At 35.6% G+C, this 24,871-nt stretch overlaps 1 protein-coding gene across 2 annotated transcripts in view; it reads left to right on the forward strand.

The window, feature by feature from the left end:
* PRDM5 (PR/SET domain 5) overlaps positions 1-18,528 on the forward strand; it is an 83,647-nt gene extending 65,119 nt beyond the window's left edge. The window contains exons 14-15 of one of the 2 annotated variants that reach the window (XM_026848110.1): positions 12,837-12,941; positions 18,100-18,528. In XM_026848110.1, the coding sequence (XP_026703911.1) occupies positions 12,837-12,941; positions 18,100-18,264 (270 nt within the window). In that variant the 3' untranslated portion in view covers positions 18,265-18,528. The remainder of the gene's footprint in view (positions 1-12,836; positions 12,942-18,099) is intronic. The other variant, XM_026848111.1, reaches the window with a different exon arrangement.
* The last annotated feature ends 6,343 nt before the right edge of the window (positions 18,529-24,871 follow it).

Below are 24,871 nucleotides of genomic sequence, written 5' to 3' on the forward strand. Positions count from 1 at the left end.
CAAACTTTCATTTAGAAGTTATCAGTAGTTTGTTCAATACTTCCTGGTGGTTCACTGGGAACAGGCTAGTCCCATGTTATTAGTTGTTTCTCCTTCTTTCCAGCTGTTAAATCACTTTAAAAAGTGCTATAAAATATTTTCTGTTGATACTGTCCCATATTATTGGTTTTGCACCAGGAGAAATTTCATTACCGTATATGTTCTACATGGCTGTGAGTGGGAGGGAGCGGTAAACAAAACCAGCTCTGAAATAGTGCCAATTTTAATTTTTTCCTGGTTTGTCATACAGTTTGTAGAAAAACAACAAACTCCCCAGCCTCTGTAGAAAAAAAATGTAGGGGAAAAAAAAAAAAAGACTAAGAATAGGCCTTTAGAGCCTGTAATGCTTTATCTCTGTTGGCTATAGTGATTTAGACCAAGTGATAATTTCTTCCAAAATGCATGATCATAAGTAAGGTTAGAGAACTTTACAAACATTATCTTCATTGCTTAAAAGCTGTAAATTAACTGATAGAAGTATTTACAGCAGGGTTGCATATCCTACAGTCTTAGAAAATGCAGTATTTCAGTGGAGGCAAGCTGTGCATTTTTTCTTGATAATTGTGTATTTTTTTGATAGTTGTATCCAACAGTCCTTATTACCCACACAGTGCAGGTAATAAAGCACTCAGATATATTAACAATTTAAAAGAAAAAAAAGTAATTTTGAAGTAGAGATTTTTAATTACACTAAATGGAAAACTTGAAGTTGCTCTTTAGCTGAGTGCTTTCTTGGGATATTTCTTGCTCATAGCTAGGCTCTGAAACATAATTATGCACCTTAGTAGAAAATTTGCTATTTTATTGTTGTTTGGCTGCTTGCTACTACCTCTTCTATGTAGCTGGCTCCAAAATGCTTTTGTAATGTTGGACTGAAATACAAACTGAGAACTTTACATTAATGTTGAAACAGGATGAAAAAGAAAATAATTTAAACACTGCTTATGAATGACGGAAGAACAATTCAACCAATGTTTGTTACTTGGCTAATGGGAAAGGGAAGAGTTAGGAAAATAGATTTTATGGAGTGGAGATTTCTTTTTAATATATGTACACATAATTAGACAGACTTTGTATTGCACTGGGAACATAATTGCGCTAACAATATAATAAAATTTGATTGAAAATGTCTCAGAAAATGTTCTGCTGTATTATGTAGTCAAACAATCGTCCTTACAGAAAGAATGAACTCAGTTCACACCAAATGTGATACAAGTATTTTTATATATTTGAGATGTCATGATCATCTACATCTTAATAGGTCATATTTAATTTTCATTTTTTTGTGCGAGTATGCTAAACAGACTACTGGAAATTGTCATACTAGAGGATTAAATTATGCAGGCACAACATGATTTTTTTTTTTTTTTGACCTTGGTTTGGGGTTTTGATTCTTTTTGCTGTCATGCTCTTTATATGCTACTCTATTTTGAAGCTTCACCATGAAGTTCATTCTTATATGGATGGCATTCTGTATTTATTTATCCCCAAATAAATATTTTTTACTTTAAGATAATAAGAATCAATATTGAAAATGTTAACATTACTAGCTCATTTTGAAAACTGAATTCTGTTACTATATCCTTGCTTCCCCAACTTTCCCTCTTCCTTACACTTTAACACCTTATCTGATATCTAAATAGAATTGGATAGCTAAATATTTTAAAGCCTTAGGAGGGAAAAAAAAGTTGACTAAAAGCATTACTAAAACCAATAGAACAGAAATCAAAGACTTATTATGAACTTTCACAAATTTTAAAGTCAGAAGGAGTGGTTATGCTGAGTCTGTTCTGCTGAACATTATCCATGCACTTCTGTAGGATAATGTTGTTTAATTGTTCAGGTGAGTAAATATTAGTACAAGTATAGGGGAATAAATATGTATTTTAGGTGGTGTGATTCAGACCTAAGTGAAAGAGAACAGAGTGATGAGAGGAGTTTGGGTATCTGGAAAGGATAAGAAGGAAGAGGGAGAGAGAAAATAGTGAAGGGTAAATTGGAAAGGCCATTATTTACAAGAGCACTTGTGTGCTTAGCGAGAACATGAAGATTTATTTGACGTTTGTAGTAGGTTGATGCTTGTCAGGAATGTAGTGGTTGACATTCCTGATTTAATCAAGACATGCTGAAAAATGTAAATAATTGATCCTTGTGTGCTTGGTATTGTTTATGCATGATTTTTAATTTAGTAGTGTGTTGAGAGGGAAAAAATTATAGAGAAAATTATTATCCAGGAAACAAACAAAAATCTCCTTTTAGGAGAGAAAACAGCTGTTGGGTATGTAGGTTATATAATAGCAAGATCACCTGCCTTGAGGTTTCTCTGAACACAGGGATGCTAGCAAAGGTGAAATTAGCACACTCTCTAAGATGCAGAATTATTGCCATTTAGTATATGACCAGGCAGGTCTGTGGTTACAGCCTGAGGTGTTCTTCCTTTTCCTCTTTCCTACCATTTCATTCTCAAGCAGGTGCATGCTACTTGCTGGAGAAAATGGTGGGAATTCTTCAGTATCCTTGCTCATTTAGTCAGATTCTCTCTTCACTCTGTTTTGTAGAGGTGATTAAGTGTTAAGGATATTGTTTACTTTACGAGGTTGATAGCCTAACATATTTGTATGTAGTACTGATGGTTGGATTTCCAGCTTTGAGCATCTCAGATCTTTGACAAAGAATAATATAAACTGAACTGAAAATTCACAAGTGTCTTTTTTGAAGTCAATGCTAGCAGTAACATTGCAGCATGTCTCTGGCACTCAGTGTAGTTGTGGACTAATTCTTCATTTTGGAAATCAGAGACTGTGTGTATGTTGCAGTAGTAGGTGTGTAAAGGGAAACAGTTGGTGCTGGGGACCTGATGTTCATTTGTATGTGTTTCAAGGATTTTACAGCAGATCATGTGTAGTCCGGTCCTGTGGACTGAATGCACAATAGCACTCCCTGGAATGCATTAAAGCTTCTGGTTTAATTTTTTCCAGAAGGAATCCAGGTCACGCAGTCCAAAACATTTTGGAAGTGTGCACCAAACCACAGCAATGAGGGACATCTGGGAAGTGTGTTTCAAAAGCACACACCTGATCTGAATATAAACACTAAAAGAGATGTAATTTAACTGTACTATGTAAGGATTTTTCTAGTGAAGAAAGATTACACCTGTGAAGAAATTTCTTGAAACTCCTCAGCATGATAGTAATTCACTATAGCTTGTTCTGTGATCCTAGGCCATTTAAACAAAGACAAAACTGAAGATTAGGAAATAAAAACATGTAGTGTATCTGCCAGTTTATTTTTGTCAGTTCTAAGAACAAGAAAAGCCAGGAAGCCACACTTGAAATTTCTTTCTTCAGGCATCCAATACGTTGTCTTTTCAAAAGATTTTAAGGATGTTGGCTATTCCTTTTTTTACCCTTTCCTACACATACCTTTTATTTTGAAATTTATTCTTCCATGCAAAATAATTATTCAAAGAATAAATAATAAGATGTATTAATCCAGAAGGTATTTTTGTATCAGCTAAGCCTAGCTTTGTGGAAATAAACATAATCATAGCACCCTTCCTCAAAGGCTATTCTTGTAAATATTTTGAAAAAAAGAGTCTGTTCTTTTGACCAAAAATCCTGTGAAGTAGCTTAAAAGTAATAGTATGACACTTGACAAGGAAAATGTCATTGTAGAGATTAAATCTAGGTATATTTTACCAGTGGGATTAAATGCCAAACCTGATCCTGTGGATCAGAAAAGGCTGCTGGAAAAATCATTGTAGAAAGTTGATTAGGGTCTGGCAGCTGCTAAACTGAGTACAACCTGGGTGGCCACAGGTGTCAGCTCAAATTCTGGAGTAAACAGAGAAGGTGAGCCAAAACCCCTACTGACTGTGTAAGGAGAAGAAAATACCAACCACTTAATATAAAAATGTCACTTGAGTACTGATTTGTTTCTATGAAAGTAGATGTGTTTGGTTTATGGTTGGTTGGTTGGTTGTTTTGTTGGTCTGTTTTTTTCTTAAGAAGAAGAAATATAACAGCCCAAGAAAACATAAATGAACTCATTGAAGTTCCTGATGAAATGAATTTACTGACCATATCAGCTTTTAGGAAACACATGTATACTTCCAGCCTTCACAGGGCAGTAAACTTCATCTCTTTCCTAAGGCTTTATTCAGTGCCTGACATAACATTACATAGTTTGAGCTTTAAACTTGTAGAGAAATTATTGTATATTACTGCAATATAGTTGTTAATGTTTGGAAATATGATCATTGATAAGTGCCCAGAGTTATTGTCATGTCAAATTGATGTTTTCAATACTTCTAAAAATGGCATTTTTATTACAGTTCATTTCAGTTAAATACATGGCAGTGATGGAAAACAGAAAGAGTAGAAGCCATTTGCAAATGCTTTTTCATCACTTGGTTTGAATATTTCATATTTATGCTTTGAAGGCATAACAGATACATGTAATTTTTATAGGTTGTTTAAAAATCTCATTTTTGGTGCTTGGAAGTCTGGTAACTAATGCTCAAATTGTACATTTCTGTGGTAATAGTTAAAAATTAGAGACATTACAGTGTATGAGTAGATACATTTATTTGTTTCATGCAAAAGTGCCTACTGTTTAAAAATGCGTTAAAATACGTTTTAAAAAGCACCTAATATTTAGAGGTTATATAAGAAATAGAGCAAATTAAGTGATAATCGTATATTTTTATAACTCTGCAACTCTGTTTATCCACACTTGAAATGCTTGGCCAATGTGTATATTTTTACATAAATTTATGCATACACACACACACACACACATATGTGTATATTATGTTGCATGGAACAGGTCAATAGGTTGCAGTTCATGTTACGTAGCTTCTGGACACTTAAGCTATCAGTACTCGCAGAACGGTTTGGGAAGCTCTGTCTCCTATTCTTGTTTATTTGAAGCTGGGTAGCTTAGATACTGCTAGTGGTGTAGCCTCAAAATTGCAAGGATTGGTGTAATCTAGTGGCTTTACTACTGGATATGTTCTGAAGTCAGGTCTTGGATTCCTTAATCTCATAGTTAATTTGTTAGTGGTGGCTGAGAGTATTAGTCTGAAGCTTTTAGGAATATGTCTGCATGTGCTGCAGTCACGTAAGTGACTTCAGTGTAAAGAAATCCTTAGAACCTAAGGACTCAAGGCGTGAGATATTACATGTGAGAGTTAGCCAACCTTGAGTTAATTTTGAGTTTTCTTTATGAATTTCATGAGAATAGGTATAAGTCATTATATGTATGGAAGCTAGGCAGTCTCCTGTTGAGGTTTTCCCTTCAACTCAGTGTTTCAGCTTGCTGTTGGGACAGTACAAGAAGAAAACTGTCCTCATCCAGGTCCTGAGTTAAATAGGCTTTGCAAGGCACTCATTTGGAACATTACACCCCACCCCACCCTTTCTTTTTTTTTTTTTTTTTTTAAGCACAGAAGAATATTAAAGTAAAATAATAATTTAAATAAGGAATTGAAGAACAGTATTAACAATTGTGACATAATTTCACTTGTTCTGTATTTTCCAGGAAGTATTTGGGCTTAGAAAGTTTTTAAAAAGGTCATCTGTTCTAGAAACACCATACTATGCTATTGCCAAAAAAAAAAAGTTACATTGGGTACTAAATATAGTATGCACATGACAGTGTGTAATGAAGTAGAATGAGGTGTTGATTGAATTTTGAAATTTTGTCAATATTAGATTTTCTCTATATTTCCCTATTGGTGAGACATGAGTGAGTTCCCAAAACATCTGTCTGAGGATGATGACTTTGCCAGTGCTGTGGTTTCCTTGCCTGTGGAATCTGTGTTTGTATACAGAATATAGAAGGTTTGAATCCCACTGCACCTGTATTTTTACACTTTTTGTTTTTTTTTAATGTAATGTTGACTGATGATCATCTTTTGCTTGCAGAGTGAAAACATATTTTTTTATATTGATACTGTTCCTTTTCCAAGAGCAGATCAACATCTATTGAATTTTTATCATGGCTGATTAAATAAACCCTCCTTCACTACATCTTAGGGCAGAAATTGCTTCAGTGGTTTAAAAAACCAAAGAAACAAAAAATTTACAGATTGTAGGTGGCAAATAGGCGAAACTATGCTGGAAAATGGGACGTTAACGGAATAGTAAAGTGCAACTAATTGTATACACTAAAGCTTCTGAGGAAATACACCTTTTTTCTTCTGACAGGCATTTCAGTGAAGGTGCATGTTTTTATTTTCACTACAAATTTTATTGCAAAAATTTCAGATTTTTTTTTTTTTCAAAACTGCCAAAACTGAATTAAGAACTTTTCTAACAAGAACATCAGTCATTTCTAATAAAAGTGAGTTTTTTGTTTAAATTTGACAAAATCTTTTCACATTTGTTTCAATAGGAAAGTTTCTGTACCTGCTCTAATTATTGGAAATATTTTTTAATGGATATTACTTCTCAGCTGCACTTACTGTGTTACTGTTTATTGAATTTTAATTATTATAAGATTCAAAACCCTACTACTTCTGTAGAATTATAAAATCTCATCAGTGTTTGTCTTCCTGTGTCAACATTAGTAATTTAATAGAAATCTGATAGTTTAAGTAGACCTCTGTCTGTGGGTGAGCAATTCCAGTTACTAAAAGAGCATCTTGTTAGTTCTTGCACAATTTTCACATTTAAATACAAAACTGGACCCCATTAACGCACACCATCTGTGATCTTAAGTGAGTTAGCCTCTCTTCTCAACAGGGAATGTGTTGCTAGTGGTGATGATCTAGCAGAAACTATCACTGATGTTTTTTTTCCTGACATGAATCAGCTTAGTCTTTTTTTCAGGCTGAAATGTAACTAAATATCAGCTACATAAGCCACCCTTGTTTCAGTAGGCACTTTACTGTCTTTCTTACTGTACTATACCTCAATTCTCAGTCCTTTGATTAAGATGAAAGCTGGTCTTGGTCTTTTAATACATTGCATGTCACCACTTCATTGATAGTGAAACTACCCATCACTACTCTTAAATGTAGGAAAAACCTGTGCATTGACACTGGAATTTGTTGAGGCTCAAAGGTCTATTACCACAACTGCTGTCTAACAGGTTTTCTTGTAAAGAACGACTCACTTGGCCTGGACCTCAGCCTGGTGTGTCACTATCTGTGGGGAGTTTCTAGACCAAGCAGAAATATATATCCAGTTCTCCAGGACTTCTGTTACTCATTCATCACTGTTGTGCTTAACTTTTGGTAGAAGTTTGCTGACAGTGAGGCTGCAAGGTAGGTTGCAGGTTGCTTATGGGTATGCATCATGAACCCTGTGTTAGGCTGCCTCTGGTTGGATTCTTTCCAAGACCCTGAGATAATGCTTTTCAGGGTGTTGTAGCCCTGAACCTTCAGTTCACATTCTGGCAGGGTTTTTGACAGGATGATACCTGTTCTGGTCACCATCTTTGATACATGCTGTGTACAACTGGCTAAAGAACCCCTGAGTATGGTTTGAGAGACACATCAACATTAATAATTAGTAATAATTGAAAGAAAGTGTTACTGCTATTAAGAAAAGGTTTAAAACACACAAAGCAAAGGGTTTATGTGAAATACACAAGTGTCTTAAACTTAGCATCATTCCTTCAGTGCATAAGTTGCTTGCTAGATAATGCTTCCTGAAGGTTGTATTTGTAAGCAGCAGATAACACTGCTGTCTTTTCTGCATTTTCTGGTTGGCAAAGCTATAGGATTTCCAGGATTCTGTTTGAGAGGTCAGCTCTTGGTAGCTGCAAGCCTGACTAGTATATTTTATTGTTTTCTGGCTGGTCATGTTTGTTCATTCTAGGCCACGTTTTTCCATTCTTGCTGATTTTTTCAAAACAGTTTTTTTACTAACCCTATGTCCAAGTGATAATGCACATACATGTAGCAGCAAATGATATTTATGAAGAGGAATACACATGTTTTTGAATTCTCCACATAAGGTTTGAAAGCAGATAGTGTTACTGTATCTATATCTCATGTGTCGGCGTTAGAAGACTTTCTCTTTGGGAGCAGAAGAAAGGTCTTAGTTTTAGAATAATGAAAGCAATTCAAAAGAAGAAAAAAGATACGGTGAACTAAAGGATGATCTATGTATTTGAAAATGTTTTGCTATCAAAAATATAACCTGATATTTTTCTTTAGCTCTGTAATTTTTGTTGTGAGTATAAATCTCACCAAGTAAAGTTCCGTTATCTGCTATTTCCCAAGGAGTTTACGGAGAGACCTTTTCAGGCTTATTTGGGTTTTACCAAGAATCTTCATGTATGTACTGAGCATTACTGTTCATTTTTTAAATCATGTTTGTCTCCAGATTTGTCTGTTATACAGATCTCAATTTTGTATGTCTCCAGAGAAGAACAAATAATTATTTTTGTGTCTTGGAATTTTCACAGTCATGTCACAAGTGTAAATGTTTACAAGTAATATAAGATCTGGTAAGCTTTTGTTTGTTTCTCTGAACTTCTCAATATTTGATTTTCAGCATGTAGAAAATGCAGATCCAGCAAGTTGATAGTCATATGAAACTTAATGTGGTCAGTATGTCTTACACCAAGATGCTAGTAATTTCTAACATGTGGTTAGATGTATGAACATGGTCTACAAGAAGAAATGTGCAATATGTGAAATTCTGAAGTAAATCAGAAGTAAATCTGCTGAATTCAGTAGGATATTAAAAAACTGAGCAAGAGAGAGACTAGATCTTAGATAGTTTGGGGATTTTTAGTATACCCTGTATGTCAGTTAAAACCTAAGTGTCAAGAAAGATTATTGAGTAACACTTCTGTAGTCAGCAAGTTCACTTTCTGAATAGTATACAACTGCTATCACTGTAGTAAATTAATTTAACCAAAAAAGTGAAGAATAAGGTCTCCTGAGTGTGGGTTCAGCCCAGTTTTAACTTGCTCCTGCCACCTTGAAGGAGTTACTGGAACTGTTCTTAACTCATTTATCAAATGATATATTTGCATATAGTAGTGTCTAGATTATCTTTTTCTTGCTATTACAGTCATGTAATAGTTCTAAATTCAGATTAACAAAGTTATTTGGAGATACTCCTACCAAAGCCACCCATGTTTTACCTGTGTAATCAGTTTTACCAGGTTTACAGAAACAACCACATACACTAGTCTTAAGCTAATATACGTGATGTATTTGTGTTTCTTAAGGCAGATACAGTCAACTACAGCAGCAGTTAGCAGTTCAAATATTCTTCATTTAAGTATTTCCATCTGCCATGGTTGCAGGATACTTTGTACACATGTTCTATCAATCTGTTAAAAGGTGGTGTCAAATGGCCTGGAGAATTTGTTGTGTTCTGATGTCTTTCTAATGCAAAGCACAGTTTACATTGAATCCGAGGTAGTAATTTATGATTCAGCTATCCACAGACAGATGAAGTGTGTATTGCAGGGACTGTTTTATTTGTCATAGTTGTTAAAATGTTGAATCCCTCTCAGTTTAAACATACTGAAGTGAAAATCATGAGAGACACGAGCTTCTAAGTTAGCATACCAGTCTTACAGTGAGGTATCTTCCAGAATACCAAGTCCCATTTTGTCTCTCCTTGGCCTTTCTTTGTTTAAGGGCAGGAAGGTTATAAATCCTGATCTACATATTTCTATTTATAGCTGGTATACTTAAAACTGTAGTATTAAATCACTGCAGTATCAGCTACATCCTGTCTCTCTCACTCTCCCTGCTCCCTTCCTCATTTATATCATCAATAAAAGAAAACACATGTAATCCTTTGGCTTTGCTGCCACCATAGTCATGACCTGGCAGATGCTTTTTGAACAGAGGGTAGATTTATAGTACCAGCAGTTGCTAACTCCTCTGAAGTCAGACTTACATGATCTTCTCAATGACCTTCTGTTTTGTTGACAGTTAGCAGGTTTTTCCCTTTGCTTGATGTTTTACATTTGTCCAGCTTTCTTCTAATCTCATCGTTGGTCCCTGTTGTTTTTTTTTTTTTTTTTTTTTTTTTTTTTTTTTTTTTTTTTTCACGTTTGGAGCAGTGATGGTTATGCCAAGCCAACATCATCTTTTCCATGTTGCAAATATTGCCTTCTCCAAGTATTGTGCAATGGTAATTTGATATGAGGGGAAGAAAGGGGAGAGAGAAAAAGAAAAGCACAGAATGTTTTGTTTTGAAGAAATTAGTCCCTGAGAATAATGTCGTCTTCGAAATCAGCACAAAAGTCTTTTTGTCTGGAGAGAAATTTAGGGCCAAGTTTTGCTCTGGACAACACTACCGATTTTACTGAAATGGACACAGATGTGAATGAAGGGCAGCTTAGCTTAGGGGAGAAGGGGGCTGCTGTGGATCGGAATGGTGTATGCTGAAGTCACTGGAACCTACAGATGTAAGGAATCTAAAATTAGATCAAAGACATCTTTGGATGTGTTTCATGAGCTACATATGTGAATTTGAATACAAATGCCAAGGGGATGGTTAGATACACCCTTTTTTGTCATAGAGAATAATATAAATAGCCAAACATAGCCATGGGGAAGATGTTACGGCCCAGTTTGTGACTTTAACTTCCCAGAGTTTATAATGGCTCTTTCTCCAAAATGGAATCCTGAAGTCCATTTAACTCTGAAATGAATTAATACAATCATAATCGTTAACTCTTCAGATACCTGAAGAACAAGATGATAAAAAGGGAGCAAGTACACCTGATACAGTTTGAAATAATGAATGTTTTCATGGGTGTTTAAGATGTACCCATCATATGCTTTACTTTGAACTTTCTGTGGAACAACCCACACAGAGAAAGACTGTTTTCAGAGAACTCACAGAAGATGTGGTTTATGTTAACTACAGTGCAAAATCAATTAAGGGGGTGTTGCAGAAACCTGATTTTCATATGGCTTATTTGTACATTTCCTTAAAAATAAGAGACCTGCTTCATGAAGTCTTTAGTCAGTCTAGCAACATTCCCTGTGACATGAAGTTTTTGGTCTGGATGATGATTTTTTCTAAGATCAGCTCAGATCTTTTTTGGGTAACGTTATATTGTACTCTATACTGAAGAATCATGGAAATTACAAAACTAAGATACTGATGAGAAAACACAAAGATGACAAATGTGTGAGGAGACTCTTGCACAGAGAAGGTCATTAGCGGCTTCCCTTTAGGCCAGTTTGATTATGTGCAGCTGAGCACCATGTACTCAGCCTGTGTATAGAAAAATTTGTCTTGCGTCATACTGAAATACACTTATTTATCTCATGGTTTACTCATGTCTGAAATTGAAATTGCTGGAGATATGCTCTTCCCTATGTACAGAGCTTGTGACCTGGTTTTGGTGAGGATTCCTGCCACTTCAGGTTGAGATATTTCTGTCTGACACAGCCTTTTCTAGGAAATCTTATGGGAGTGTAGTCCAAAGTAAAGAACCCAGCCTTCACCCCCACCACTGAGATCTCTGGACCTGTGAAGAGCTTCCCTAAAGAGAGAGCTTGTGATGTATGCACAACAACACTGATTTATAGTGCATTGTTATGTGTACAGTTTATGCTGAGTACCTGGCAGTATTCAGCAATATATGGAGACCTGATTGTCCCATAAATACTGAGAATAGGAATTCAATAACCAGAGAATTTCTTCACTTTGTAGCTTCAACACCTAAGCTGAGTTGTTCCTTCTCACTTATCCTTGAATCACATATTATCCCCCAAAAGACCATTAAGATTACTGCCTATTATTTGTTAATTCATAGACTTAGCATTTTTATTGCCTATTGATTTTCAGTCTTTGTTTTCAGTTTAATTTAGTAAAAAATGTTTACTTTGTTGATTAAAATACGCATCTTTCGAATGTAAGCAATAGAGAATTAAGAGACCACACAAAAAAGTAGAATGAGGGCAAAAGAAGTAGAATTGTTTGATTCAAAAATAAAAGTGCCTCTAGAACACCAAAATTTTAATGAGGCAGTGTGTGTTGCCGTAATATTAACGTTTACATTTAATTGATCTATTTAAATGTTATTTTCCATGCATTTTTTTTCTAATAATATAAAGAAATATTTTATGTCTAATAAAACAACGGAATAAAGGAGGAATTACACCATATATAGGTTTCTGTATTAAGGAAGAACTTCAAAGAAGAAAATCTTTATATAAGTGGTTTTCCATACATATATCTATTTATTTGAGATCAGTGAGCTTGCAACTTTTAGAACATCATGTGTTACAGTAGCTGCTAACCAATAGTTCTAATAAAAATACAGATGGGTTTGTTGTCATCTGCACTTCTGAGATTCTACAATGAATATGTGATTAACCTTCTGTCACCACTTTTCAAAATAAGTTTTTTCTCTACCACAAGCTTGCCTTGTACCCCCTCTTCCTTTCCCCGCCTCTTTCCCTGCTTGGAAACCTGCTAACAAACCTGAGATTTTTATAGACACCTTACTTGTCTTTATGCTTTAAGCTTTTGTGGAGGATAAAGGAAAGTACATTGGAATTTTATGTTTCTGTACCTTTCACATTACAAAAACCAGACTTCCAAAATGGCTGGGTTTGAAAGACTGGAACAGATAATTAATTCATAAGTGGGTGTTGAAGTGGAAACTGTCAGGCCACAGCTTTCCCAGCTTTCACTTAATCATTTGAAAGTCATTTTCTGTTGTTTTCACTGATTCTAATCCCTTAGAGAGCATATAAAACTTGCACCATCCAGCATGGAATTCCACTCCTTTAATGACTTGGGCTCTGTGTTGACTCACTTTCACTCACTTTCACTCACTGTTGTCATTTCATACAGGAAAAGCCGTACCAATGTTCAGAGTGTAACAAGGCTTTCAGTCAAAAGCGAGGCCTAGATGAGCACATGAGAACCCACACCGGAGAGAAGCCGTTTCAGTGTGATGTGAGTTGATCTATCCCTTTGTCTTCTTGACTTCAGTGCAGCAGCAGTACTTAATTGCAGTGAGACTGTGTCCTTGCACCTACTGGTTGTGGCATGAAGTCACACTTCATATGGTCTTTGATTGCCTAACCAATGAATGACCAATCAGAGAATTTTATGTAGCCTCTTCAGTTGCCAAGAGTGTTGCACACCCTTTTATTTTATGGTTTTGGATCCCTTAAGGGTTATTTTCACTATTATTAATGCAATTTGGATGTTGTAAGTTACAAATTCATGCTGGTTGTGTTCCCATATAAATTGTATGACAGGTTAATAGTTGGAGATTAGTTTATACAAGGGAAAGTATTTAATTCATTACATGGAACCTGAATGCTTCTGATGTTGCTGAATGACACAAATGTGAATTCAAAATTTCCAATTTCTGTTTAGTGAAATTTGATCTGTTATTTTCAACATCTGCTCATAGGTTGTTTTGGGTTTTTTATTGTTCAATGAAGAAAACACAGATGCTATGTACACTTGCAGCACTGAAATGCAGCATATCATATTACAGTTCATAGGTCACTGTCAAGTACCTTTCATTCAGCATACCCCATCCTGTATATAACCTATCTCACAGCTTTGAGAAGGTAGGTAGGGAGGCTGAATGTGCAGTAACTGTTAGAAAATAATGCCTTTTTCAGAGTTACCAAATGCCAGAGTTTTAAGTGGTTGTTCGAGGATTTAGTGAAGGGCTTCAGACTAGGGTATAAGATTAGTATAGGTGCTTTGTTTTGTGCTATTGGCTCTTAATAAACTTAGTCACAAGGATACTGCTAGCTTTTTGTTATACCCTGGCTGGCTCGGTCTGAACAGTTGTAAATTCATTCACAAATTTCTGAAATCAGATGCAAAATTAGAATAACCACTTGGCTAAAGTTGCAAGGGTCTGTTTAATAAATAATCTGGTGACATTTCATTGAGAATAAAATGTATTAATTTAATAAGCATTTCAGATACACTATTTTGCTGATGTCTGCAGGTCAGATGATTAGCTGTATTCTTTTGTGATAATCTCAGCCTGGTTCTAGATAGCACCTTGAGGATTTCTCTAATTCTAAATCATTGTCAGTAACTTTTTCAGCTTTCAAATTGCTACACTGTTAATCAGCTGTTGGCTAGCTTGCAGTGTAAATGCAGTTTTTCCCCCACTGTGGATCCAAGTTTGACTGGTCTTGGATTTAGTGTGCTTTTTGAAACCAATTTGGGGTGGTGGTTATATTTTATTCTTTTTTCTTTCTTTAACTGAAAATAGGAGCTGTATGAAAACACACTTTCCTGCTTCCACTATTCCTTCAGTTTTCCGCATTAATTAGATAGGACTGTAGTTTCCCAAATCATAGGTTTTCTAGAAACAACTGTAATCTGTGTCTAACCCTAGTCCTTCTCTGAGAAATTTTAGGTACCTTCATTTACTGGAGATTGCTTTTATATTTTAGATCACTGCCATTGCCATGGTTTAAACCAGGTGGGCAGCCAAGCACCACACAGCCACTCACCCTCCCAGTCAGGGGTAGAGAACTGAGGGGCCATTTCACAAAAATTTTATTTTTTTGCCAGCTGCACATTGTAGAGATTGCTGACTATTTTGGGGTTTGGACATAAACAGTAGTTGCCTCTACTGTTCATTTGTACACTCTTCAGTTGCCTGGGTGCCTGCCATGGTCTGCTGCTTAATGCACACTTGGACAGTGTTGGAATTTTGTTTTCAATAGTTACTCCTTATTTCACCCGGACTCAACGTCTGTGAATGCTGGGGACTTAGTAAATGTCACCTGGAGCAGACCATTCTTCTAGAGCTGTCTTGCATTTCGCATGTTATCAGATATTTCAGGAGAAGTTACAGCAACCTAGTAGTGGACAGTTACAGGAAAATGTACCTATGGGAGACATTTATTGTTGTCTCCCCAATACTGAAGATTGCCTTTTACACTCAAATATTCTCTCCTACAGTTGTTTTTTTGTTGTTTGTTGTTGTTTTTGGTTTTTTTTTTTTATGCTGCTAAATATAGCTGTAGATGTCTGTAAGTCCCGTGCTCAGACCTACTAAGAATCCTTTAAAGGTGAAAACCAGACTGTGTTTTCAATGATTAGCATATAAATAAATGTAATCATACATGAAGCCACACTGAAAGACAAAAGTCTTAAGAGGATTGAGGGGTTTGGTCTTGTTTCCTACCTGGCATTAGAAGCAGTCACAGAAACTGCTCCGCTCTTTCTTCTAAATAATATATTATCATTTGCTCTCAATTATAATATGATTGAGATTTCTTTCTTTCTTAGTACCATTAGCATTTACAAACAGGAATTACCTTCAGTGCCAAGGAACTGAAGAAAGAAAATTTTGGCTATTAAAAAAAAAAAGTGTAGTTCATGGGCTCAAGAACAGGCTTCACTTGACAACACACCTCTCTCCACCCAATATAAACTCTTACATACCAATTTCTTTAGACTGTATCTTTGCTTTAAATAGAATTTTCTTCCAGAATCAGAAATAGAAGCCATGTCTTATCTTCCTCTTACTCCCCTCTCAGGCATATGGAACAGACATTACAGTACATGACTGTGCTATATGTAAAATAATCCTTGTACCCTGTTTGTTGAAGGTGTTACAGTTTATTTATGTGGCTATTTCTGTGTCTTATCAGTCAACAAAAGCATTTCCAGAACTTAATGACTCGGAGCCTTCACTTCCCACTGATAGTAGTGGAAATTGAATATTCCCATTTTAAGGTGAAAATTCTAATATATATCACATAGGAAAGTGAAACTAATTGAAATATGGAAATACAAAAAGTGTTTTTCACTAGTATATTACACTTCTGTCCTTGGAAGACCAGGCTGTTTTTTACTGGGAGGCCAATTGAACTTCAGTTGCCTCAGGGACAGCAGATTATTCTTTGGGGGCAGAAAGGTCAGATACTGCCTGTCCTGGTTTCTTTCCAGTACAGTATTTCCCTCCAGTCTGTCTTTAGTTGACCCTACACTTACTTTCAGATGTCAGTCTTTTCCATCCTCCCTACTTGATCAAAACTTTGATCATTTTCGAGAGATTGATTAGAGTTCAAGTGCACATTAACAAGGATGGTTATAAATCTATAAAATGTCAGTCCTGCTTATTGAAATAGAAACAAACTCTTAAACACCCCCACCCCCAAACTTTTATACAAGCATAGCACAAGATGTATCATATCTTTAATGATCCTGTGCATTCCATGTTGCTGTGAGGGGGTAGCAGGACACATTATACTAGTTATATGAGCATTATAAAAAAAAAAAAAAAAAAAGTAATTTAAGACTGTGTTATAAACTATTTATTTTACAAATGTAAGATACACAGAACACATATGTATCTTGTATGTGCGTATATCCATGATCAACTTCCTGGCCTCCAAGAAACTTGTTTACAACTATATGGTACTTTTAACATATTGAGATGTGTGAGCAGGCATGATGGTTATGATTAGATAAATGTTACAAGATCGCTTTGTGTGCTCTGTGGAAGAGGAATAGAAAATGGTAATTGTCAAAAGCAAATTAAAACCGGACCAGTGGATGCTTTAAGTGAGGTTCACTGTCGCATAACAAAAGGGTGACTGTTGCTTGGGTCTGAAAGAGGTAATTATACATTGAGGAAAAAAAGTTGGAGAGTTACAGTTGCTGTATAAAAGTCCTTGGTATTACGTCATGTCATAAATTCAAAAATGTTCCATTGCAACAGCACATACAGTGTATAGTGTTCTTGTCTGGGGAAAAATTATTTTGGGTACAAAACTTGCCTCTGGCAGTTGCCCTTTTTATGGTCATTGTATGGTTTTGCCTTAATTGGCATAAAATACATATACTGCAGGTCAAGATTATCAACTTGAAGAGTCAGCTCTATTTGTCTGTCTTGCTTGCAGAAGGAGTCAGTAATCATTCAGCATTTTCATTATTAGTTTGATACCAATATGAATTTAAAACTTCATTTTCCTAAAGAGGGATTGTGCTGGGTTCTCTGTTTCCTCTGCATAGAAGGCATTTTTTTGTCTGAAATGAACCTGGAATTCTAAGAGTGCAAGCCTATGGATGTTAATTCTTATTTAGTTATATGACTTTTGCCTATTTTATTGGTCAAATCAGAAGCATGCTTTCTATTTATTTTTTTTTTCCCCCTGGGAAAATCATGCATACAGGAGATACCTAGATGGAAGATTAATGTGACAGTATAACTATGATTTCAGTTGACTTGATGTCTTGCCTTAACTTTTCTTTCTAACTTCTCTTGGCTGAACTCATTCTTAACCTTTCATTTTGACTTCAGTACAGGAACTTTTATAAGAAGTTACGGTTTTAGCATGGCAGAGTCCCTCATCCCTCTATTCATTTATTCAAATGGCAGAATGAACTGGATGGCTTGGAGTACAGTAGAGGAAGAGAAGCAGCACACCAGATTATATAGTGAAGGAATAGGAATTGCACCTTGGTTTGCAAGATGTCTTCTGTTTCCTTGGCCAGGCAGAGGAAGACTGGAACAGTGAGGTTTCCTCTGTAATAATTATTAAACTTTCTTGCAGTCTTGTAACTGAGCAATTTGAACTGATTTTTTAGGAACCTGCAGATGTCATTCTGGAAGTTACGAAGGAAATGCTTCAGTTGAGGCTGAATTGCCAGAGGCTTGTGGTGTTTTGTCATAATTTTTGTTGCATCCCTGAGAGAAGAATAGGTTTAAAAGAAAAAACAACCTGCAGTGTAACTGGGATACCTCAGCATGTAGATATTTTGAAGATTGGATTTTTTCTCATTTCTTTTTTCTAATTTTTCTCATTTCTTTTTTCTCATTTTTCCTCATTTTTTCTCGTTTCGTTTTTCTTGTTTCTTTTTTCTCGTTTCTTCTTTTTTTTTTCTTTTTTTTTTCCCAGTGTCTGTAGTACTACAATGTTAATGTACAACATTGAAAGATACCAGAGTAATAATATTTAAGGCACTCTCTGAAGGAGTTATTTTTCCAAAGACCAGCTCATTTATTAAGTATTGCAGGTATGTGTGGCTGTGGCCTCAGTGATGTAACATAAGGAGCTTTATAAATGCTTGAAGTTTTAAAACTTCTTTTGTCTTTGTCTTGTCTTCATTGCCTTAGGTTTGTGATCTATCCTTCAGCCTGAAGAAAATGCTGATCCGACACAAGCTGACTCACAACCCCAATCGACCGATGGCAGAATGCCAGCTTTGCCACAAAAAGTTTACAAGAAATGACTACCTCAAAGTGCACATGGAAAATGTCCATGGTGAAACTGACAGCTAATTACAGCCTGTGTGAGAAGAATGGATCTCACATTCCAAAGTGCTTCATTTGTATGTGTACAAACTCCAGACTTCTCACCTGACTCGTAAGCATAGTCAGAAGAAACAACTGTATTGTGTTCACATGTTATTTTTCTCACTTTTAAAAAATATATAGTAGGATAAAAACCAAAGACAGACATTCACCTGAAGTAAAACATAGTTTGAAAATAAAAAGTTGAAGATAAAATAACTGTGGGAAAATTTTATCCTTATTTAAAAAAAAGAGGCAGAAAGAAGCTTTAAGCAAACTTCACCTTCTCAGTTACATCCTTAGAAACTTAGATATTGGTGGCCGTTACCTGGAAATCCTGGACATTTGGAACTGAACCCTTGGCTGTCTGCAACTTTATTTCTGTATCTAAGATTTAAGACTCCATTAAAATTCTTTAATTTGAAACCACACAGAATTTGTCATTCTGACTGACTGCTGATTGCATCCAAGCATATTTTGTTCAGATCTTAATTCTGCATTTTGTTGTAACATGATTTTGTCTCATTTTATTTACAGCTTTCTCATTACTAGATGAAACTCACTAACTTGAATTGGTTCTTGAGATGCCAAATGTACAGAAACTGTGGAAATCTATCATGTTAAGTATTTCCATATGAGCATTGACAAGGATGTATTTCTTCTGATTATGTGAAACAAGACTGAAGTGAAAACTTTAGGCAATTTGGTTTAAGTAGTATATTCATACTCATCATTGTGACTGGCAAGGCAAGTGGAAAGACATCTTAGCAGAGTGGCTTGGGCAGCTACAGTTGCCTAGTTAACATGTATTTGATTTTCTGGTGAGCAGCTGTTGCCAGAATGTTTCTTTCTGCTCAGTGAGATGCCTCAGATTTCTTCATCCCACTTTTAACTACCTTTGTTTTCTTAATTCTGTTAATGAGCACTGGGGAAAATAGTGCTTTACAATGAAGTAACAATGAAATTCTTCATGTTATCAAATTATGTTGTTCACTGCAGTGAAATTCTTGAAGAAAGTTCCGACAGGCTTGTTGTACCACAGCTAGATAACCAAGAAATTTTTATCTACAAGGACAGTAAAACTGTAGCTTCAGAGGCTGATTGCATGTGAAATTCCTGAGTTATCAGCAGTTAATATTATGTCTCTGTTGTTAGTAAACTGTTTGTATTCATTTTGGACCTGTCAATGTTTTGTAAAATGAACTTGCATAGGGATATCTTGCTTCTAGATTTCATGGGAAAAGTAATTCAGCTTTTTTCTGAAGTGCAGCGGGGACAATTATGCTGAAATGAATAGCATAATTCTTTATTTCACAGGAGACTCTACTCAAATATGTTTATCATGTGGCAGATCTGAGTAGAAGGGCAAAAAAGAAATAGCAATAATAGTATTGCTAGGGATGGAAATAACTAGCAGTAGAAGACGTTGATATATTTAGTGATTAACAATTCCTTCCTTCTCTACTAATATAATAGTTTGGATCCTATTCTTCTGCATGGACATCTGTATGTTACATGTTCAGTTTTGAAATCCAGCACTGGATCCCAACAGTACCATTACTTGTCTTCAGAAAATAAGCAGAGATACTTTGTGTTTTTCTCAGAAGCTGAAGAAGGCATTCCACTAATAGGGGTAGTTATAATTACAGGGTCTGTATCCCTCCTGTTTTGTTATGAGACTGTCTTCAACCTCCTTTCTTTTCTTTTGGAAGCCTATAATGTTCCATGACGACAAATTAACAAGTTTACAAGTTACCTCCCATTTAAAAGGAGGTTGTACACTCAAGTTTACAGGTTCCCTTTTTTAACAAAACCAGGTCACTTACTGCTAGCAATTCTAACAAAGTTATGCAGGGACAAGCAGGAACTGTCGCTGTTTTCAGCATTATAGAAAACTTCGAAGTGATGTCTTCCCATTTATTTCAGAGCTCTGTGTTTCAAGGTACATATGACTAGTTAGGCCTGAATGAACCACCTGCAAGGTTTCTGCAGGGATAACCTTCAGTTATATCTGCAGATTTGATGTTGGAATCCAGTGTCCCACAGGCTGATCTGAATTGAAAAATGAATAAAGTGTAGTAAAGCAACAGACATATGGTCTGGACTGTCATGTAATTGTATAAAATAGGTCACAGCAGTTACAGTGCTGTAAATTCATGGGAAGAGGATCCTGGAGAAGACCTGCATACGAAGAATATAATTTCATAGAATGTAGTTCTATTATGTAATGGTTCAGCATGGAACAAGTGACTTTGGTGTTACCCTGGTGCGTGACAGAAAAGTGTATTACTTACTACATGTATGTGTTATGTTGTAATCTCTATGGTGCTACGTAATAATGTTAATACTCTTTTTAATTTTAATTAAATACAGAACTTATTTTCCTATCCTTTTAGTAGTTTTTGCACTATTAATTTTGAAGTCAAACTGAATGGTTGATGTTTCATGAGTTATACTTCTTCAGTAACACTTGAATATTTTATTGTATTCAGTTTGCCTGTTGAGATGCATATACTTAATTGTTTCTACATCATTTAGGTTTCCTGCAGATTTTGAAGAAATGTAATTATGAATGTTTCTCTTGTTTCTGACAACCACCTACGTGTAAAAGCATACTAAGTCTTCATGCCCTTTTTGTTTCCTGAGACGCAGGTGAAACTTGGCCTTTGCCAGTTCCATGCAAATAATTTTGTCATATAAATCAAATATATTGTATGTGTGTGAGACAAATATAGTAGAAATAGGCATTATAAAGTTGAGTAAATAATACTTCCTCTCCTTATTCCAAGAGCTTTTGTTAGAGACTTTATCAGACTAGTATATTTCTAGTCCAGAGAACTTTAATTTACTGCTACAGTTATTATAAAAATGAATATAATTTAAATGCTCAGGCAGCAAAATCAATCAGTGACATATACTGAGATGCCTGATGGTGTTTAATGTTCTTAATTATCTGCAAGGAGAGTTAGGTTGGTGACTTTTTTTGATGTGTCAGAGGTGGGACAGCATTGCAGAGGTGACTGTTTTTTTGTTTGTTTGCCTTTCTGACATCAATAAAAATCAAGAATTTAGTCATAGAAAAATTGAGATTCCAATTTTTTTATATTTTTCCTTCTTACGTTTGGTCAATGCAAACAGAACAGCAGAAGAAAAAACCCATAAAACAAAAAAAAAAAAATCAAAAATGAAGATTTTTCTAAGAAGTTTCTAAGGGACAATGCTATTAAAACACAAAAAAGAAAATACTTTTCTAAAGGGGAAAAAAAGGACAATATATTTTACATATTTTGTTTTTGCCGGATATCTTGGCTGCAAAGTTATGTTACATGTTTAGGATTAATATTTGTATTTGAGAAGAACAGCTAGTTGTGGAAAGTCAGTACATGAAGAGAAGAATGTACTTTTTTGGTTTTAATTATTGCTGCATAAATTTCAACATACATATGACGATTAATCATGCTGTATGTTATCAATAGCAGCAGCTAACTAGCTGAAGATTTGATCTTGTTAATGGCTTCAATAAAACAAAGGATAGACAGGATCTATGTGCAAGTGAAAGTCCTTTGTGCGAAACATGAGAAGTAGGTGTGGGAGGTTGAAGCCCAGATCCAGGTGGTGACTCTTTGGTCATGTCCTCCAGGAACTTTCCTTGTGAGGAAAGTGGCTGCAGATCTGCTTGGACTCCTACAGAGCCAGCACCTGGCTCGGCAGCTGCACATGTTTCCATGGCAAGAACTGACCTGTTCTTTCCATGAGGTGCTTGAATTTCTCACAGTCGGAGGTAATATGATTCAGATTACTGAATTCATGGTGGTGAACTGTATAATTGAGTTTATATGCAATGCAGACTTACCATTATGCAGTATATTTCTATTTGGTCATAGCTTTCTTGAATAAATCCAATCCAACAAATACAAAACAAAGGAAAAAACAAATCAACAGACCCTTCTCCTTTGAGTAAAATTTTCCATTGGCGGTCTCCCACTTGGTATTACCTTTGGATAAGACAGAGAACATTCCCTCCAGCTGATTTTGAGAAATGAGAAATTGAAATGTGTTGATTTAAAAGGTAATGGTTAATTTTTTTAGTATGTGTGTGTTTCTGTATTTGTTTTGCTTTGCTGTCTGCTATGGCAAACTGACAAAATTTATCATTAGTTAAAATACTGACTTTTTTATGTAAGTTATGCCTTGCAAGGGTAACATGAAAAGCTAGAGATATTCCTGAAATAACATATAGTCACTGCAATTTTAGAAGGCCATGATTTTTTTTTTTTCCCCCCTACATTGTATAATTTTCTGCAGTAATAACATTCAATCTGTTCTCTTTATTTTTCTGTTACAGTTGATCCATGTTGGAGAGAACTCCATCTCTAATGTTAGAAACAGCAATCTTGCTAGTTCGTTTTGCTTTCCATTCTGATCAGATGTACGGCCAAAAGCTGATACAAATCATTAATATGATAACATTAGTAAGATAATTCTGTTTTGTCTGTATGGTTGTGAAGAATTTGATGCATTCTTTGGTTTACACTAGCAAGTTCTAATTAGAAATCAGACAACGAAGGAAATCGTGTAGGTTCACTTGTGTGCCGGGCATTTTATGTCATTGTATTTGAATGTACAGACATAACGTAGTCAAAGCAGTTTCTATGTTCTGTGAGTAATTTGTGATGTTGTTACAAGAATACATTTCTGGTCTGTGTTTTAAATTGCAACCTTTAATGCTCTTTGTTTGCATCAGTATGTACCAATACCATTATTCTTCAAAGACCTCTGACTATATCTTATATTAATTTTTCAATTTAAAAGACAGCATTATAATATCACTAAAGCATCTGTTTTAGAGGTGGAGGAGTTTAGTTTGCCGTTGTCAGTGAAGTTTTAAATTCAGTTACATAAATACTCATTGCACAAGAATATAGGTATTCCCTTCACAGTGAGATTTGAAATCTGCCTGTTTTGTTTTTTTTAGGTTAGTGCTAGCTCAAAATATAATAACAGTTACAGCTGTAAATCTTTATTCTTGAACACATTTGAATTCTGACAGCTTACTTTTGTCTCTTGTATGTACTGTGGCACATCAAGAAGATGGAATAGTTGAAGGATGTGCAGTAACAGCTGAAGAGTTGTCACTGATAAACAGTTTCCTTGACCTGGAAAATTATTTGTTGAACATTTCAATTTGGAACTGCCAGTCTTATTATTTAATAGAATAAAAAAATAAATCACTTTTTTTCTCCTATCCCCATTCCCTTGTAAGCAGGTTCTGAATCTGTAATATCTGGTGAACAAGGGCAGGCAGTATACTGGCAAACTCAGTGTTTGCAAAGCATTTGCTGCTATGCTGTGTCATTCTCACTGTTCAAGTAGCATGCGTTTTTGAGTTTGCTAACCTCAGCTGCCTCTCATGTTGCAATAGGAATGTGATCAGAGGCTGTGCATGACATATAAACTGTCATCACCCTCCAGTGATGAAAGAAACCGGGAGAAACAACTACCCATGTCATAAGTGGAGGAGAGGCTTGATGGTCCTTTTGTCTCTATGGACTCCAGCTGAGGTAGGCAAGTAAATATTCTTGGATCTCCATCACTGCACATGTCCTGGCCTGATCACCTCAGAAGAACCTAGGTAGTAAGATGGAGAAACGAAAGCAAAGCTACTTAGTGTTTCACTTACTGGCAGAAAGGTAATATGTTTTGATGCCTGCCTTGAAAGTGGTGGCAAGTGCTTTGTAGGTTAAACAAAAATAAAACCCTTTTGATTTGAATGTGCAGCAGGAGTGGGTAAGTAGTGTGTTATTGGGAAGTACATTCATTTTAAAGTGGAATTTTCACAGTTGTTGGAATTTTGGTTATCGCAGTCATTCTGCACTGACCATGTAATGTTCAGTTGTAACCAGTGTCAAGTGAGTCCTGAGAGGGTTCTTGCTGCTCTCAGTGTGTCCTGAGTGGAAGAGGATTTCAATAAGTTCCTTAAGCAGTGTATCTTAGAAATGTTCATGATGCATTGTACATACAAACTGAAACTGTTTAATTCAAGTAAGTTATCTAGATGCCTGCCACCTTTCTACTGTGTACAACTGAAATCTGAGATGGGATGTTTTTGAAGGAAGAGAATGAAACCTTCTGGTGTTAGTCTGTAAGACTGTGAAGTCCTTCCAACAGTTGACCTGAAGAAAACCTGGAGTTAGGCATTAGTCTTCAATTAAGAAAGAGAAAAGCAGTAAGAGTTGCCACCTGGGTTTTTTAAATCGGTGTGATCTCACAGGCGTTTCACAGACAGGTATGTATATGCATAAATTGGTATATAGGTCAGATATATAAAAATATAGCCTGAAAAGGTGAGATCAGAGTTTTGTGGAGCTCTGAAGCCTGATTCTGTGTGCTTCTGGAAATCAGCGGAATTTATGTAAATTTTGGAATTTGTATGTATTCTTAATGTTTTTCTTAGCAGGATGTCCTAATAAGCAGGAATTGAAACCGTTATCTTTAAAAATAAAACAAATCATGATTAGCTGAGAAGACATTTTAATAGAATCATGGCTTATCAGACCTTTTCACTCTCTGGAACAAGCATGAAGCCCAGGATAGA

The sequence above is a fragment of the Athene cunicularia genome, assembly GCF_003259725.1.
Source record: "Athene cunicularia isolate RWA chromosome 4 unlocalized genomic scaffold, athCun1 chr4_part2, whole genome shotgun sequence".
Classification (NCBI taxonomy): Eukaryota; Metazoa; Chordata; class Aves; order Strigiformes; family Strigidae; genus Athene; species Athene cunicularia.